Source organism: Asterias amurensis, chromosome 7 (genome assembly GCF_032118995.1).
Source record: "Asterias amurensis chromosome 7, ASM3211899v1".
NCBI lineage: Eukaryota > Metazoa > Echinodermata > Asteroidea > Forcipulatida > Asteriidae > Asterias > Asterias amurensis.
The window spans coordinates 18,177,304-18,191,960 of record NC_092654.1 but is presented as its reverse complement, the minus strand read 5'-3'; the positions used below and the strand labels follow the sequence as shown (position 1 = coordinate 18,191,960).

Below are 14,657 nucleotides of genomic sequence, written 5' to 3'. Positions count from 1 at the left end.
GTGAAGTCCAGTGCTGTAGTCCATTGATGATGTTGTCTGCATGCTGTTTGCTGTCCGTATAATGAACTGCAGCAAGTGGTACGAGTGACTGTTGCAAAAGTGGTAAAAATAAAAGCGCAAAGATGATCATGTCTCATTTGCATAACAATGCAAATCGTTCCAGGAGTGAGGGGATTAAAGCCCGTTGATTGGATAACTGTCACTGCAAAGAATGTAAAGAATCTCGTCTGCGCCACCTGACACGTCATACATGCAGTCAGTGTGTTGCTCTTTACCAGTTGTCGATCTCTCATTTGCATAGCAATGCAAATCGTTTCACGGGTGATGACATTCAAGACCGCTGATTGGATAATGTCACTCCGAAGAATGTAAAGAATCTCGTCTGCGCCACCTGTCCCGCCCATGATGCAGTGTGTTGCTTTTTACTGGAGTGAAGGCATTTAAAGCCCCCTGATTGGATCAATGTCACTCTAATCTCGTCTGCGCCGGCGGGCACGCGTCCTTTGTCAATTTCATAGAGCTGCTTAAGCAAAAAATTCGCTTAAGCATGAAAATAGCTCGCTTATTTTACACATGTTACTGGCCAGAATTTCATGCCATATACATTGCTTGTGACTGGTATTTAGCTGTTGTTTACTTAGCACAAAAATTGAGTGGAGTCTTGGCCAATAATCTGATTTTACTAGGCAATGATTTTTTCGCTTAAGCAAAATTTTGTGCTTAAGCAGCTCTATGAAATTGGGCCCAGTTGCGTGCTTGTACTGGTAGTGTCGCCATACAATATTCATAGGAATCTGCATGTAAACAAAATGAACTACTTATAATATGAGTTCTAACATAGAGGAGGCAGCAAGATCATATTGTGCGCAATGTATATAGGCCGCTGTACTTTTGATACCGTTCGTTTTTGTTTGCTTGGGTGAGGCCTTTTGTTTGGTTGCTATTTAAATCTGTTTGATTATTTATTTGCTTCCTTCTTTCTTTTTTTGTTGTTGTTTGTTTCTTTTGTGGGGGAGTTGTTTGCTGCTCATCAGTTAGGCTAGTCAGATGTACCTCAGCAGTAGGCCCAGGCTAGGGCCTACTCCTAGGACTGTGATGTTCGTTCCGCTATCGTGGAGACAATACGAACTTCATAGTTGTAGAAGTAGTCCCAGGTCCAATGAAATGACGTGAAGTTGAATGTTACAATCAAACTTCACTACGGTTCAATGAGAACCACACCCTTGTGGGATTGGCCTCCCTATACTGCATTGCTTTTATGTTCTTACATTTGCTAAAACAACCACGTTCTCACGGGTTCCCTCCCACGGCAACTAGTCACGGGGATCGACGACACAGTGCTCTCTGTCCCGTGAGAACAAGACGGACAGCTGTTTCAACATGGCTGCGCCCATGGAGAAGAACACGAGTGGCACAGAATCCGCAGTTATGACGAGCGAAGTGAATAGTGAAAACCTTCGAAGGATTCAGAACACACTTGCAAAATTCACCCTATTCATGGAGCGCCATCATCGAATAGCAAAGATGAATATCGTTGGGTTTTTCACCGACAGAATGTGGGAGGAAATTATCGTCCCCCATTTTTCTGAAGATGTTGTCAACGAGATTGTGCACCTCTCTGAAGAAGATATGGCTGGGCTTCCCGCAGGGCGATGGCAGCCACAGGAAGCGTGTGAAGACAAAGAAGGGTCGGGCTTGCAAAAGTTCATCAATGAATGTTTAGAGAATCGGTTAGAAAATACTGATGTGTTGTGTAAACGTGAAGATGTTTTGAATGAAATTGAGGAGACACATGTCGAGATGGAGAGGTCAACTTCATCATCGGATACGCATACGGTGGAGGAAGAGACGTTATTGGTGCACACAAGAGCACTGATGAACATGAAGAAGTGTCATGAGGTAGAAAGGATGTCAAGTTTCACTGCGAGATTGGCCAAGATCCATCATCTGCAACAGGTCAGGAGAACAAAAGACTTATCCAGTGCCAGTACCATTTTCCAACATTCATTCATGAGAGTTTATTTTTTGTCTTTTTCTCTTCATATAGGGCCTATCAAACATTGTTTTTATTTTAAAACTTTTTGACTTGTAGGATGTAGGACTAGGAGCTACAAAAGTAAAAATAAATAATGAAGTTTTATAAATTATTATAAGGACAATCAATGAAAAAAGTCTGTTGTGATTTCTTTTTGTTTCTTTATCAAGAACTAAGTACTCCTAGAACTAAGTTTCAGTCCGCTATTACAGTAGCGGATCGAACCTCGTAGAGTCCGGGTACTACTACTACTAGGAGTAATGGAGTTTCATCATGATCATTGTAGTCATGATGATCTGGCAACGGGTCAGGGACAATCAACAGGAGGGTGCATCACATTTAAAGTAACATCTAGACCCAGTGACTGGGGCACTAGACTCCTTTTTTCAAAATTTTTCCATGATCGGTCATCTAGCTAGATGACCGATAATGTCAAAATTTTGAAAAAAGGAATCCGATAATGTCAAAATTTTGAAAGAAGGAATCTAGCGCCCTAGTCACTGGGTCTAAGTAACATCAGTGTCCATCTTGGTTGTCTGTTTAGTTGACTTCTTTACAGTAGAAATTACTGTGAAAAACATGATACTTTTGAGGCACAGAAATTTGTCTAACCTTTGTGAACTGTTATTCCCACAGATGGTTGATATCGGCAGTGGCAAAGGCTATCTTGGAAACTATCTAACTCTTCAGTATGGTCTAGATGTTATCGGCATTGACTCATCCGACTCGAACACTCATGGTGCAAGGGAACGAAGCCAAAAGCTACTTGAGAAGTGGGAGGGGATTTCAAAGCACACCATGAATATTAAACAGGGGTTGGCCCCACCGGACATCAGGAAGGATACTTTCAAGGATGTTTACACCAAGAGAGCACTCAAGTTAAAGAAAAAGCAAGATTTTGATGGTCCTACAGCTGAGATGGCACAGGCATCACTTGATGCTGGGTTAAATAAGACCATGAATAAACATGTGGGGAGTGACCAATCAGAAGTCAACTTTGAAAAAACAACTGCGGTGGTAACAGAACAACTTACAGAGGACATCCGAGCCTCAGATGCCAACAGCGTCCTTGGCCAATCAGACGGATTTGTAAATGAGCATAACTGTGAAGTCATGAATGCTCAACAGGCAGTTGAACAATCACCCGACACGTTAAGTGAGATTGGAAACACCAATTCTGAAGTCGATGTGATTAAAGATCTTCAAAAGATTGATCTAATAAGTAATGAGAAGCACGAGATCCCATCAGAGAGACAAGACATTCACCACGTCTCTGATTCCCAACCTTTAGACTGTATATCAGCAGATATTTTTAGCACAGAGTCACAAGATTCACACAGTTCAAATCTATCAACTCGCCCAAGTAGTAATTGTAACTCAAAAATACAAGTATCAACTGAGGATGATAACATTCGTAAATGCAGGGAAGGAAAGATGAAAAAGCGCAGTAAAAAGGCGTTGGCCGAGAGCAGTGCAACTTTTTGCCCTGTCACAGCGTTTGTTAAACCATCGACCAGCCTGACTGGTATGGTGGCTGAAACTTCTCAGGAAATTGGAAAACAGCTGCCAAACTCGGAAAGTGAAGTTGTAAGTAGCTGCATTGACAATATGACTGACTCAGTTTCAACCTTCTTTGGTTATCCTTGAATGAAGTTTGCCAAGGTTCATTATTGCGCTGTGTGTTTTAATGTTCTTAAAGCCATTGGACCCTTTCGATTCCAAAAAAAATAAAAGTTCACAGATTTACAAATAACTTACAGGGTTTACAGAAGGCAATGGTGAAATGCTTTACTTTTTGAGAAAACAGCAAAACAATATAAATTCTCGTTAACGAGAATTACGGATTTATTTTAAACACATGTCATGACACGGCAAAACACGCGGAAACAAGGGTGGGTTTTTCCGTTTTCTCCCGACTCCGATGACCGATTGAGCCTAAATTTTCACAGGTTTGTTATTTCATATACATGTAGGAGTTGAGGTACACAAAGTGTGGGCCTTGGACAATACTGTTTACCGAAAGGGTCCAATGGCTTTAAAAAAACAAATCTAAAAAGGGTGGGGTTAACTTGTAGCTTGGGTACACATTAAAACCCTTTACAAGTGTCTGTATACATTTTTCTATGACAGGAATAGGATGGGCAATTCCACTTGAACAGAGGTAAAACCTATGACACTTGATAAAAACCAAGACTTTTACCAATACTGTATGCATTCTGCTAAATGTGTGCTACTGCTCATGTATGTAGTACAATTATGACTGATAACAATTTGATTGTACTTTTCTTCTTAAACAGCCATTCATGTTGATGGGTCTCCATACATGTGGTGATCTTGCGCCCTCGATGTTGAGGCTCTTCGTTCGCAATGACAATGCCAAGGTTCTCTTGAATATTGGCTGCTGCTACCACCAAATCACAGAGAGGTTTGAGACGGAGGGCTGGCATGTTGAAGGTCCGAGACCAGAGGTGTTTGGATTTCCCATGAGCAAATTCATGAGGTCAAAGGGCACTGTAATTGCCAGACCAGCCCGAATATTGGCGTGTATGGTGAGTTGGCTTAAAACCCAAATAAACTCCATATCGCTCAGGGAGGGGAGGGGACAGCCTTAAAGTTTAATATGTGGACGTTTGCTTTGCTTTTTGTATCCTACAAAAAGTACCCAACCCTTTAATAAGGCATTTGTTTTGAATTTGCTGAAAAGTAATTTTTTTAATTTGTGACGGACCCAAAATGTTTTGGGTCAATGTCACAAAGGTTGACAGAGCATGCTGTTTCAAGGCATTCACTTTATTCAACAATATACACCATCCTCTAAATCTCTAGCTTCTCTTAACCCTTGAGAAAATAACATCTCTCTGGGATTTTACCACTGTACCTCTTATTTATTGTGACAAGAAACTTGTTTGTTGACACGCCCGGCGGACTATTAAAGTAAAGGTTTTGACAGGCCTGCTGCTGTTTTTACTTGCATTTGGCGACCAGGCTTTTGTTAATTTGAACCCTGACAAAATCTACTCAGCGCTAGTAGAATATAACGCAATACAGTTCTCTATTAAGAACAAAATCTACCTGGCAAGTAGATGGAGTTACCGCAAACCAAATGACCAACTTTGCAATGCCTCAAATCCCATAGCCTTTTAAAGGGTGTATGTAACTTTTGTAGGACAAAAAACACAATGTCCACAGATTTACACTAAACTTACACAGTTTAATGATAATGATAGTAGAAAGCTTCCCTGAAAATATTACGTGCTGAGGTGCTGTAGTTTTGGGGAAACGAGTAAAACAATGTCATGAAAATAATTTTCGTCTCATGAGACGAAAATTATTTTAATCATTTACAAACGTATTTTCATGACATTGTTTCACTCATTTCTCAACAAACTACAGCACCTCAGTAAGTAATATTTGAAGCTTTCCACTATCATTATCTTCAAACCCTGTAAGTTTAATGTAAATCTGTGGACATTTTGAAAAGGTACCCAAATCCTTTAACTGAACGTTTGTTATGATTTTGCCTCCCATGTTTCTTTTTAGGCAGCAGATAGGATTGCAAGTACTCAAGTGGTACCAGCGATGGGTCTGTTCTATCGAAGTGTACTCCAAGTGTTACTTCGAGATCACTTCAGAATCCCTCAAAGGTTTGTCACATTTTTAATAGCCAGATGTCTCCCCGAGGACAGTGGTCCACTGGCCAAATGCCACTAAAACTTTGAGTCAGTTGTAATGTTGCCTCAGTAGTCATGCTGGCTAGTTCATTGCTTTCCATAGCTATGAATGTGAAAGCTTCTACCTACACATTATTGATAGAAAAAAACGAAAAGTATGGAAAAGCAATATAGCTGGCAACTAGTGAAAAGACAAGTCACTAAAAATGGCAAAGACTAATCCTGGGTTAGCCTATCAGATGGCCTTTCAAATAAATCATGATTTATGTTCATATTTTGTGTCAAAAATCATTAATTTTCTTCTGTTACTTCATTTGTCAGATCCGAAAATGTTGGAAAGCTTGCTCCAAAGTGTCACTCGTTCCTCGAGTATGCAAGAAAAGCTCTCAAGAAACTCAAGTTTGATGACTCAAAGGTAAGTTATCGGTCACTTGCAATTTTTTATGAAAACTTGTATAGCCCTTTATCCTCACCCACCACGTACACACGCACCCTTACGGGTCTGGTATGTGGGGACCTGCTATAACTGTTCTACTATTCCCATTTCTGAAGAAATTCTGTGGGGTACCACTTGTATACAAAGAAAACCTTGGTGGGTAGCGTTGTTCCATTGTTTCCCTGTAAGTTGGAGTGTAAGGGCACCTACATGTACACACACCTACAAGTGGAAGTGCATTTTGGCGGTCGTAACCAATCTGTTTCAATGTCCACTTCAACCAAAACAGTTATTGATTACAAATGCAAAACACACCCTAGGTAAAAGTTCAGAAAGGGAAAGGAGATAGTCCTCCCATGCAAGAAATTGTTGAGGTGTTTGTGGAAGTATGTTGATGAGGTTCCAATAATTAGTTCTTTGTGTCATCTTTTGTTGAAGCAGCTTTCTGATGCAGACATCATCGCTTATTCGGAGCGCTTCCAGCCATATTTTTGCCACTTACAAGCGCTAAATCAACTAAGAGTTGCATTGTCTCCAACAATAGAGGGCCTCATTATGTTGGACAGACTTTGCTACCTACAAGAGCAGGTAACTGAACTTTGTTTTTATTTTCTCTTCTTTGTTGAAAAGAAGTAAGAAACAAAAGATCCATGATGCCATTTCAATTCTATGACAAAGCTGTTAAATCCGAGACGAGGCACCTGTTATTTTCTTTCATTTTTACCTTTTCAAGTTTAATTGATTACATGTTTTGCTTTGAAGATTGGAATTTTGTTTAACCATTATGTCCTTTCTTATCCTCCAAAAGGCTAACGTTCGAAGGGCAGCAGTAATCCAACTCTTTGACCGGGTGACATCACCAAGATGCTATGCTATCGTGGCAACCAGCTAACCCAGCAGGCTACCAGTCATATGATGCAGTTCTTCTTTTGATACATTTTAACTTAAATGTATCTTCTTTTGTTGACTTTGTTAGATTTGAACAACCCTCAGCTAAAGAAACATTGACTGGGTCAGAATTTCCTCCACCCATTTTTTAGAAAACAGTCCTAAATGTTGTCTGGTCTCTTGTGTATAGTTTTAAAGCTTTTGCCAATAGCCTGTTTAAGGCCATTTTTTATCAATCTTTTTTAACATAACACCTTGTCTCACCGATTTTTACAATACAATCTTTTTCAATACCTTTTAAAATTATGATGTGAATTCCCCCCCCCAAAAAAAAAAAACCAGCCGTCGATTTCACAAAGAGTTAGGACTCGTCTTATCTCGAGTTAGGATGGGTACCTCTACCTAATTTAGGATTAATCTTAAGATCTGCATGCTACAGTGCAGGGTTGGGACTCGTCCTAAGTCCTAAGATTAATCTTATGTTAGGAAGAGTTTGGTGAAACCGACGGCTGATAACAAGGCAGATGATATATAGAAGTGACAGCGTGACACCAAATTGTTTACAATTTATGTACAAAACATTATTTTATTGTAAAATGCATAACCCTGAGCAAAGTATTTTAAGCAAAACTGTCTCAAATCCCATCAAATGAGAAACTGTAAACGTACACATCTGTTTAAGACAGCCAGTACAGGAGACAATGCAGCTTAATTAAATAGTAAAGTTACTTATAAAAAATGAAGTTACTATACAAGGTATTTCTGTGGGGGTGGGGGTAACAACCTTACTACCCCACTGTTGGGATTTATTGAACCCTTGCTAACACACAGCCGCAAAATGCGCGTCTTGTGGGCCTGGATAGGTGTATGCAAGTGCGATGCACAGGCCTTGAAATAGTCCAATTGCTGTGGTGACCTGTGCTTTTGCTGACAAAACGGGGATTCTTGAATAGTCGCTTCCAGTACAATTTTATTATTTTTTGTTTCATAGAAGAGCCCCTTAACCGGGGGAAATTGACAAAGTTCAAGGCCTGGGTACATGTCGAACAAGGAGGTCAATAGGGCCTCTTGCATTCGTTCTAGAGCAGTGTTCAGTACGATGATGCTTTAACATCCAAAGAATCCCAGAGACTTAGCGTCGGCCTAAAGTCTGGTTCATACTTCCTGCTAATGCGATACAAATGTTAACGTCATATGGCTGTTTTCGCAGCCAAGATTTCACAAGAGTTGAACACAGTTCAACTATTTCCAAAAATTTGTCAGCATTCTTAACGCATTCGCAGGAAGTATGAAACGGGCCTTAGCCAAGGTTTTGAAAGAGTCCAATGTTGTGTCTTGACTGGAATAATATAAACTCCCATTGAGATAGCTGTGGTGGTAGAAGCACCAATCAAAGCTCAAAGAGCGCCTGAAGCCCTGTTCATACTTCCTTCAAATGCGATACACACAAATTGCATTGAATAATTTGCACCAGTTGACTTGTGCTGAACTCCTGCAAAACATTCTCTGTGAAAACAGCCCTGCGACGTCAAAATTCACATCGCATTCGCAGGAAGTATGAACCGGGCTTAAGGCTGCTTTTGATTGGGATATTACAAAGGGTCCCTAATTCAGTTTGTCTAGTCCAATCTATAGGTAATTGTATTCCAATTTGGGGTAGGTTTATATGAAAGATACAAAGAAATAATAAGTACATAGAATAATTAGTAGTCCTTCTGCCAGGTAAAACATAACAACTTGAATTTATAAATCACGTTATCATGACATCAGATCTATATATAGGCAGCCTATTATAACAACTTAAAATGATTATCATGTTTATCATATATCATAATTGGCAGTGATAGTAAACATTTTCTCAAATTTGTCCCTTAATTAAGATTTGTCTAAATGACACAAGACAGTACAGCTGCAAACTCGCTTTTTAAGTCCATTCGCCCCCAGTCATACACTTCTCGACTATTGAAATATCATCCACTGTGGTTTTAAGTAGTGATATTAAAACTATGCCAGTCTGAAGTATAAATAATCCGGGGCCGATTTTACAATGAGGAAAAGATTGATCTTAACTGCAAATTAATTCTTATAATCAAAGTGTGACATCACAATCCAAATCACTATGACAATAATAACAATTAATCTTCGCACTTTGCCCTGGGCCCAATTTCTTAGAGCTGCTTAAGCACAAAAAGCAGCTGAGCGCAACAAAATTATGCTTACCAGAATAAGGTTACCAGCCAAAAGACAATGTCACATGTACAATTTGTGACTGGTATCCTGCTCATTTTCTGCTTAATTAGTTCTGTGAAATTTTGCCCTGTTTACACAGTAACCCCTCTTACTGTCTGACCATTCAATATGAATGAAAGATAAACTATGCCAGCCTGCAATATGGTATGAAATAAAACTGCCATCATTGTATTCTGTCTTTGAAAAATATGTTTCAGGGAGCATGGTTCCCAAAGGTTAAATAAATCTTTACCAGGAATGAGAAATTTCAGACTTATATTCGTGTTCAGACTTTTTTGTGTATGCCTGGTGAAAAGAGAGGGAAAATATTTTCGTTTGACTTGGTGTAGAATACAGGGCACAAGATGGAAATTGCAGCAGAGTCAAAAGGAGTTTAAGGCCGTATCTGAATTGCGGCTACAGCTATGACTACGGATGTTGCCAAGGACATCCTAAACTTCAATGCATGATGAGATGGAAGTCTAGCCGTAGCTGAGCTGTAGCCATCAATTTGGACACGGCATAAGGCAGTGTCCAAATTGGTGGCTGCAACTGTTGCTAAGGGAAGCCAGTTTTTCCAAGCATTCAAAATGCTTATGGCTATTGGCTATGGCTGGTTCACCAAATCAACATGCACTGGAGTGTAGACTGCCCTTAGCAACAGCTGCAGCCGCAGCCACCAATGAGACTCAACAAAACAGCTCCAGGCTTGTTTCACTTCAAGCCTCAATTTAGTCCTGCAATCGATTTCACTAAAAGTTAGAACTAGTCCTCAGTTGGGACTAGTCCTAGGAGATATAAAAAACGTATGGCTAGTCCTAAGTTCGGACGAGTAACTCAGTTTAAATCGAGATAAGACTAGTCTTAACTCTTTGTGAAATCCACCCCTGGTCTGACAACATCCGCGACTGGGCAGGCAGAAACCCTGCCGCCCTCATACGCCTGACAGAGAACAGAGACCTGTGGCGATCCGTGACAACAGGTGTATCCCTCATGGTTACCCCAACGACCAACACATGGGAAACAATATATATATACATTATATAGGTCAACAGGGCAGGGCCAAACTGAACTCATTAACCTCAGCTACTGTGTTTGTCGTAATGAAAACATTACATAGCACCATTTTCTTCATCTTTGGCCAAAAGGGACACACTTCTAACATTTCAGATTACTTCACCTAATTTAAAAGGAAAGTGTTTATTTTATTTCTAGAAAGCAGGGCACCTTTATAACTAAGGCCGTGTCCGAAACAGCAACTTCGGCTACAGCTACGGCTAGGGCGTCTGCCTATTCTTCTAGCCGAAGTCGTAGTTTCGGAGACACAGCCTAAGTTTACATTTTACCCTCCTACGGTGTGGACATTCAGTGTCTTCCACAGTGGTTTTGAATGATAGGGTAACTAAACAATCAATACGATATCATGTGTAAAATGCAAATGTACATGTACACCCAACACACAGTTCTGTGCATAGGTGGCTACCCTACACAACCAATGCAGTTGAGTGGTTTTGAACATAGGGTAAAGCCCAGTTCATACTTCCTGCGAATGCGAATAAGAAGCGAATGTTGACGACACAAATTCGCAACAAACAATTCGCAGCAGTTGAACTCTGCTCTACTCCCTTGCAAATATCGCTGCGAAAGAGGGTTGTGACGTCAAATTCACGTCAAACTCGCTTCGCATTCGCTTTCGCGAATATGAACTGGGCTGAACTATAGACGATGTGACCTCTGACGTCACTCGAAAACCATAACATGATTCACGCGCATACCATCGGGCAAAACCTTTCTGTTTTGGCAGCCAGCTCGAAAGTGTATGCAATCTTACCAGGACTACACGTCTTTGCCTGGCGAAACATGACGTATACAGTGTTTTTTCAACAGAGGGCGGTTTGAATGTAAACATAGGTCACATCGTCTATACCATCCACACAGTTGTGCCACCGCCATAGAGTTATATATAAGAACTAGAGGGCACACTGGTGATGCTGCATGCACAAATGCAACGGGACTGCAAGGAGACTTGGTACCATTTTCTAAGAACGTTGTACAAGTTGGTGTGTGTGTTATGAGAATGCTATGCGATGCTGTTTTAACAACTTACAAAATGGCCGCACACCGGGCCGCGTATCTAGGCTTGTGCGCCCTCTAGTTCTAATATAACCAAATGGCCGCCACACATAACCAATGCAATTGAACGGTTTTAATGGTAGGGTAACTATACCATCCTGCAACATGATATCATCAGGAATATTCAACTACACCCTACACAAAGTTCTGTGCACAGTTGCGCCACCCTACACAACCCTTTTAGTTGAGTGGTTTTGAAGGGTTGGTCAAAACGTTACCAAGAGTAGATGGGTTTATAATTGTTGAAAACGACATCCTCATTTACGGTAAGTGTTTCATGAGTTTGTGTGTGTGATGGTTTTTATTAAACCTGTATTTGTTTTTATCACTGTGCAATTATAAACCAAACAAAGTATTGTCTGGATGTTGCACAATGTTTTCTAGTTTATTCTGAGCAAATATCATGAAAAGACCGGGACAGAAATGATCTTTCAATCTAAACAATCGAGGTACTGTAAAACGAGGGTTGGTAATAAATTTTTATGTACAACTTTTTAATTTAAAAAAAAATGGATTTTTTTCTACAAAATTGTTAGTAATTCTTTTTAAATACAAACACACACTTTTCATGAATCAATCCATTTGATAAGAGACTCAAATCTAGATTGATTTCGGCAGATGAAGAAAATAAAATTTAGAAGATTTCTGAAAGAAGAAAAAAAAAACTACGAGCTACGTGTTACACCTAATGATGCACCGTCTACATTAAGTCAGTGAACTGACCTTTAAGAACTTCCAATCGCTCTATTAACATTAGTTTCATGTACATTGGTATAAAAAAACACTTCTGAAAGTCATCTAAATTAAGTAGTTGTCTAAATTAAGTAGTTGTCAGTCCAAAAAAATACTATATTATTTACATATACCTACAGAATAAGTTACGCTGTGTAAAAAAAGGGAGTTTTAGAAGAATACTGGTTTGTACAGAGATTAGTTTAAGTAGGGCATGATGTTTATGGTGTCCCCACGGAATTTTCAACGAACTTGATTTTGTCTTTTTAAAATCCTATGTTAAGGGTAATCAGTGCATGCATGTATGCAAATATATGCAAATCTGATATGAATATTCATATCTTGTGAATGATAAAAGCCTCATTAATATTAATACGTGTGACTACTCAAGAATCCCACATTTGTCTGCCAATCCTGCCATTGTTTGGAAGCCAAGCTTAACTTTACAAGGGGCATGTCTGTAGCTTTGTTGGTAGGGAGAGCTTGAAGGAAGTGTGCAAGGCCAATGCACTAAAAAGTATAAAAACAGATGTCACCATTAATTTGTATTTCCTTTTTTTCAATAATTCCACTCAAAAGCGATTAAAAATATTCTTCACCCACACTTAAGTAAGGGTTTCTATGACATTCATTGTTTAGGGAAACCCTTTTGTCACACTATGTGTAAATGGAAAAGTAGCCATGATTTGAAGTTTTTATATAAATGGGAGTCCTTTTACACAGTTCTCGTCATTAGTGCACGTGCTCAGTGCTACGCGCGCAATGCTGAGCATGAAGGGAATGTTATGTCTGCTGTCGCCTGTGTCTCAAAAGTCTCCCATTGCATCCTGTTGAAATGATAATCCTTGCTTGTTTCAAAGTATGACTTCCAATTGAATAAGTCTTTATTTAACATCTAGTTTGTTTCCTAGCCATGAAAAAAACACATTCCAGTAATTTCCCCGCATTAAAACTTCTTAACAAGCACAAAGATCTCGACCAAAACCGTGCACTCAAGACCAGACAAAATGGTTTTTAAACCGTTTATCCTAAACAAAAAGTCAAATAAAAACACAAAATATTTCTATGAAGTTTTAACTCCAAAACTAAGACGAGACGTTTCACTTTGTGCTCAAGCTTTGCTTTAGCACATTGTACTTTGCAATTGCATAGTGGATTGGTTTTTGATGAGTGCACAATCGCACATGATATGCAGTGTGCTGGCACATAATTAATGCCAAGGGAGTATTCTTGGGGTATGTCAGAGAAGTTCTCCTCGAGAAAATCTAAGGGTATCAACTCGGATCCGCATGATTAGCTTTGATAGAATGGTCTCAACATGGGCCCAATTTCATAAAGACTGTAAGCACATTAACCTGCTAAGCACAGGAAAATATTGCTTAGCAAAAACAGGCTACCAGCCAACATTCCAATCAGTTTACATTGTCAGTACTGTTGCCCCACTCATTTTATTGTTTAGCGAAGAAATTTATTAAGCAGTGTTTTCTGCTAATACTTTTTTTATGAAATGGGGCCGTACAAACAGACCATCTGTATTATGAGGATAAGATTGTCATGTCCACCTTGAAGATAAATATCACCCAGTGCATTCAGACTTATAAAAACTGAAACATTAATATTGTTAATATTAAAAATTAGAATCACATATAATTAGAACATTATTAAAAAATATATATGGGTAACTCTTACAGCTTTTTTTCCTTAGTTTTTTCTTCTTTGATTCAGTAAGTACTATAAACTGCCCATGTCGGGAAATCGTTTTAACTTCTTTGGGATGTCATCTTTGAAGAGTACAGGGTCGGCACGGAATTGGACTGTCTTCAGCGGCATCATCCCGTACTCCTCCGCGAAGACGGTGACACACTCCGAGCGTTCCACCATGTGGGTGAGGTCGGCGGAGATGATGTTGGAGCACTCGGGGCACTTGAACTTCTTGCGCGGGGTGACTTTGAGCGGCGGTTTCCCCGTGACGTTGGAGATGAGGAAGTTCATGGCCAGATCCTCGCAGTTCATGTGGTCGTCCACCCACGTCTTGATGTGGTTGGACATCTTGTGGGTGTACAAGAAGCTGAAATACTATTGGAGAAAATTGAGACACAAGATTTATCTAAGGGTGTATACATTTTGGGTTGTTTTTTCAACGCATCAGAGCAGCGGTCATGGGATCACATCCCAAGTACAGGCATGATATTTGGTTCTTGGAAAAAAAATATATATACATTAGTACAAGGATACACATGGTTTAAGCTGTACTAAATTTTTCAGGCCTTATAACTATCATCGTTCCTGATTTTTCTAAGGGCAAACAAAAATCGGAAAACAGACTTTTAAGTCTGAAGACTATCACGCCTGCAAGTACTATGCCTGTAGATTTTGTTTTCCAGCCGGACTTGGAAAGTATAAAGTGCTCAATACACATCGGTGTAGTGGAAAAACGAAACCAAACCTTCAAAGGCAGTGGACACTATTGGTAGTTGTCAAAGACCAGTCTTCTCACTTGGTGTATCTCAACATATGCATTAAATGACAAACC

The 14,657-nt window shown here is 39.7% G+C and overlaps 2 protein-coding genes across 2 annotated transcripts in view; one reads left to right on the top strand and one right to left on the bottom strand.

Annotated features, from left to right (window-relative positions):
• The first annotated feature begins 1,378 nt into the window (after positions 1-1,378).
• LOC139939319 (probable methyltransferase-like protein 25) lies at positions 1,379-7,345 on the top strand. Its single transcript, XM_071935097.1, has 7 exons — positions 1,379-1,956; positions 2,672-3,622; positions 4,333-4,584; positions 5,576-5,679; positions 6,028-6,121; positions 6,584-6,730; positions 6,951-7,345. Exons 1-7 carry the CDS (start codon positions 1,381-1,383, stop codon positions 7,032-7,034), a joined length of 2,208 nt encoding a protein of 735 aa, XP_071791198.1. The 5' UTR covers positions 1,379-1,380; the 3' UTR covers positions 7,035-7,345.
• Positions 7,346-7,506: 161 nt separating this feature from the next.
• The window catches only part of LOC139939320 (exostosin-2-like), a 38,989-nt gene continuing 31,838 nt past the window's right edge, over positions 7,507-14,657 (bottom strand). Inside the window, exon 10 of the mRNA XM_071935098.1 lies at positions 7,507-14,200. Coding sequence (XP_071791199.1) covers positions 13,856-14,200 — 345 coding nt within the window. The 3' untranslated portion in view covers positions 7,507-13,855. The remainder of the gene's footprint in view (positions 14,201-14,657) is intronic.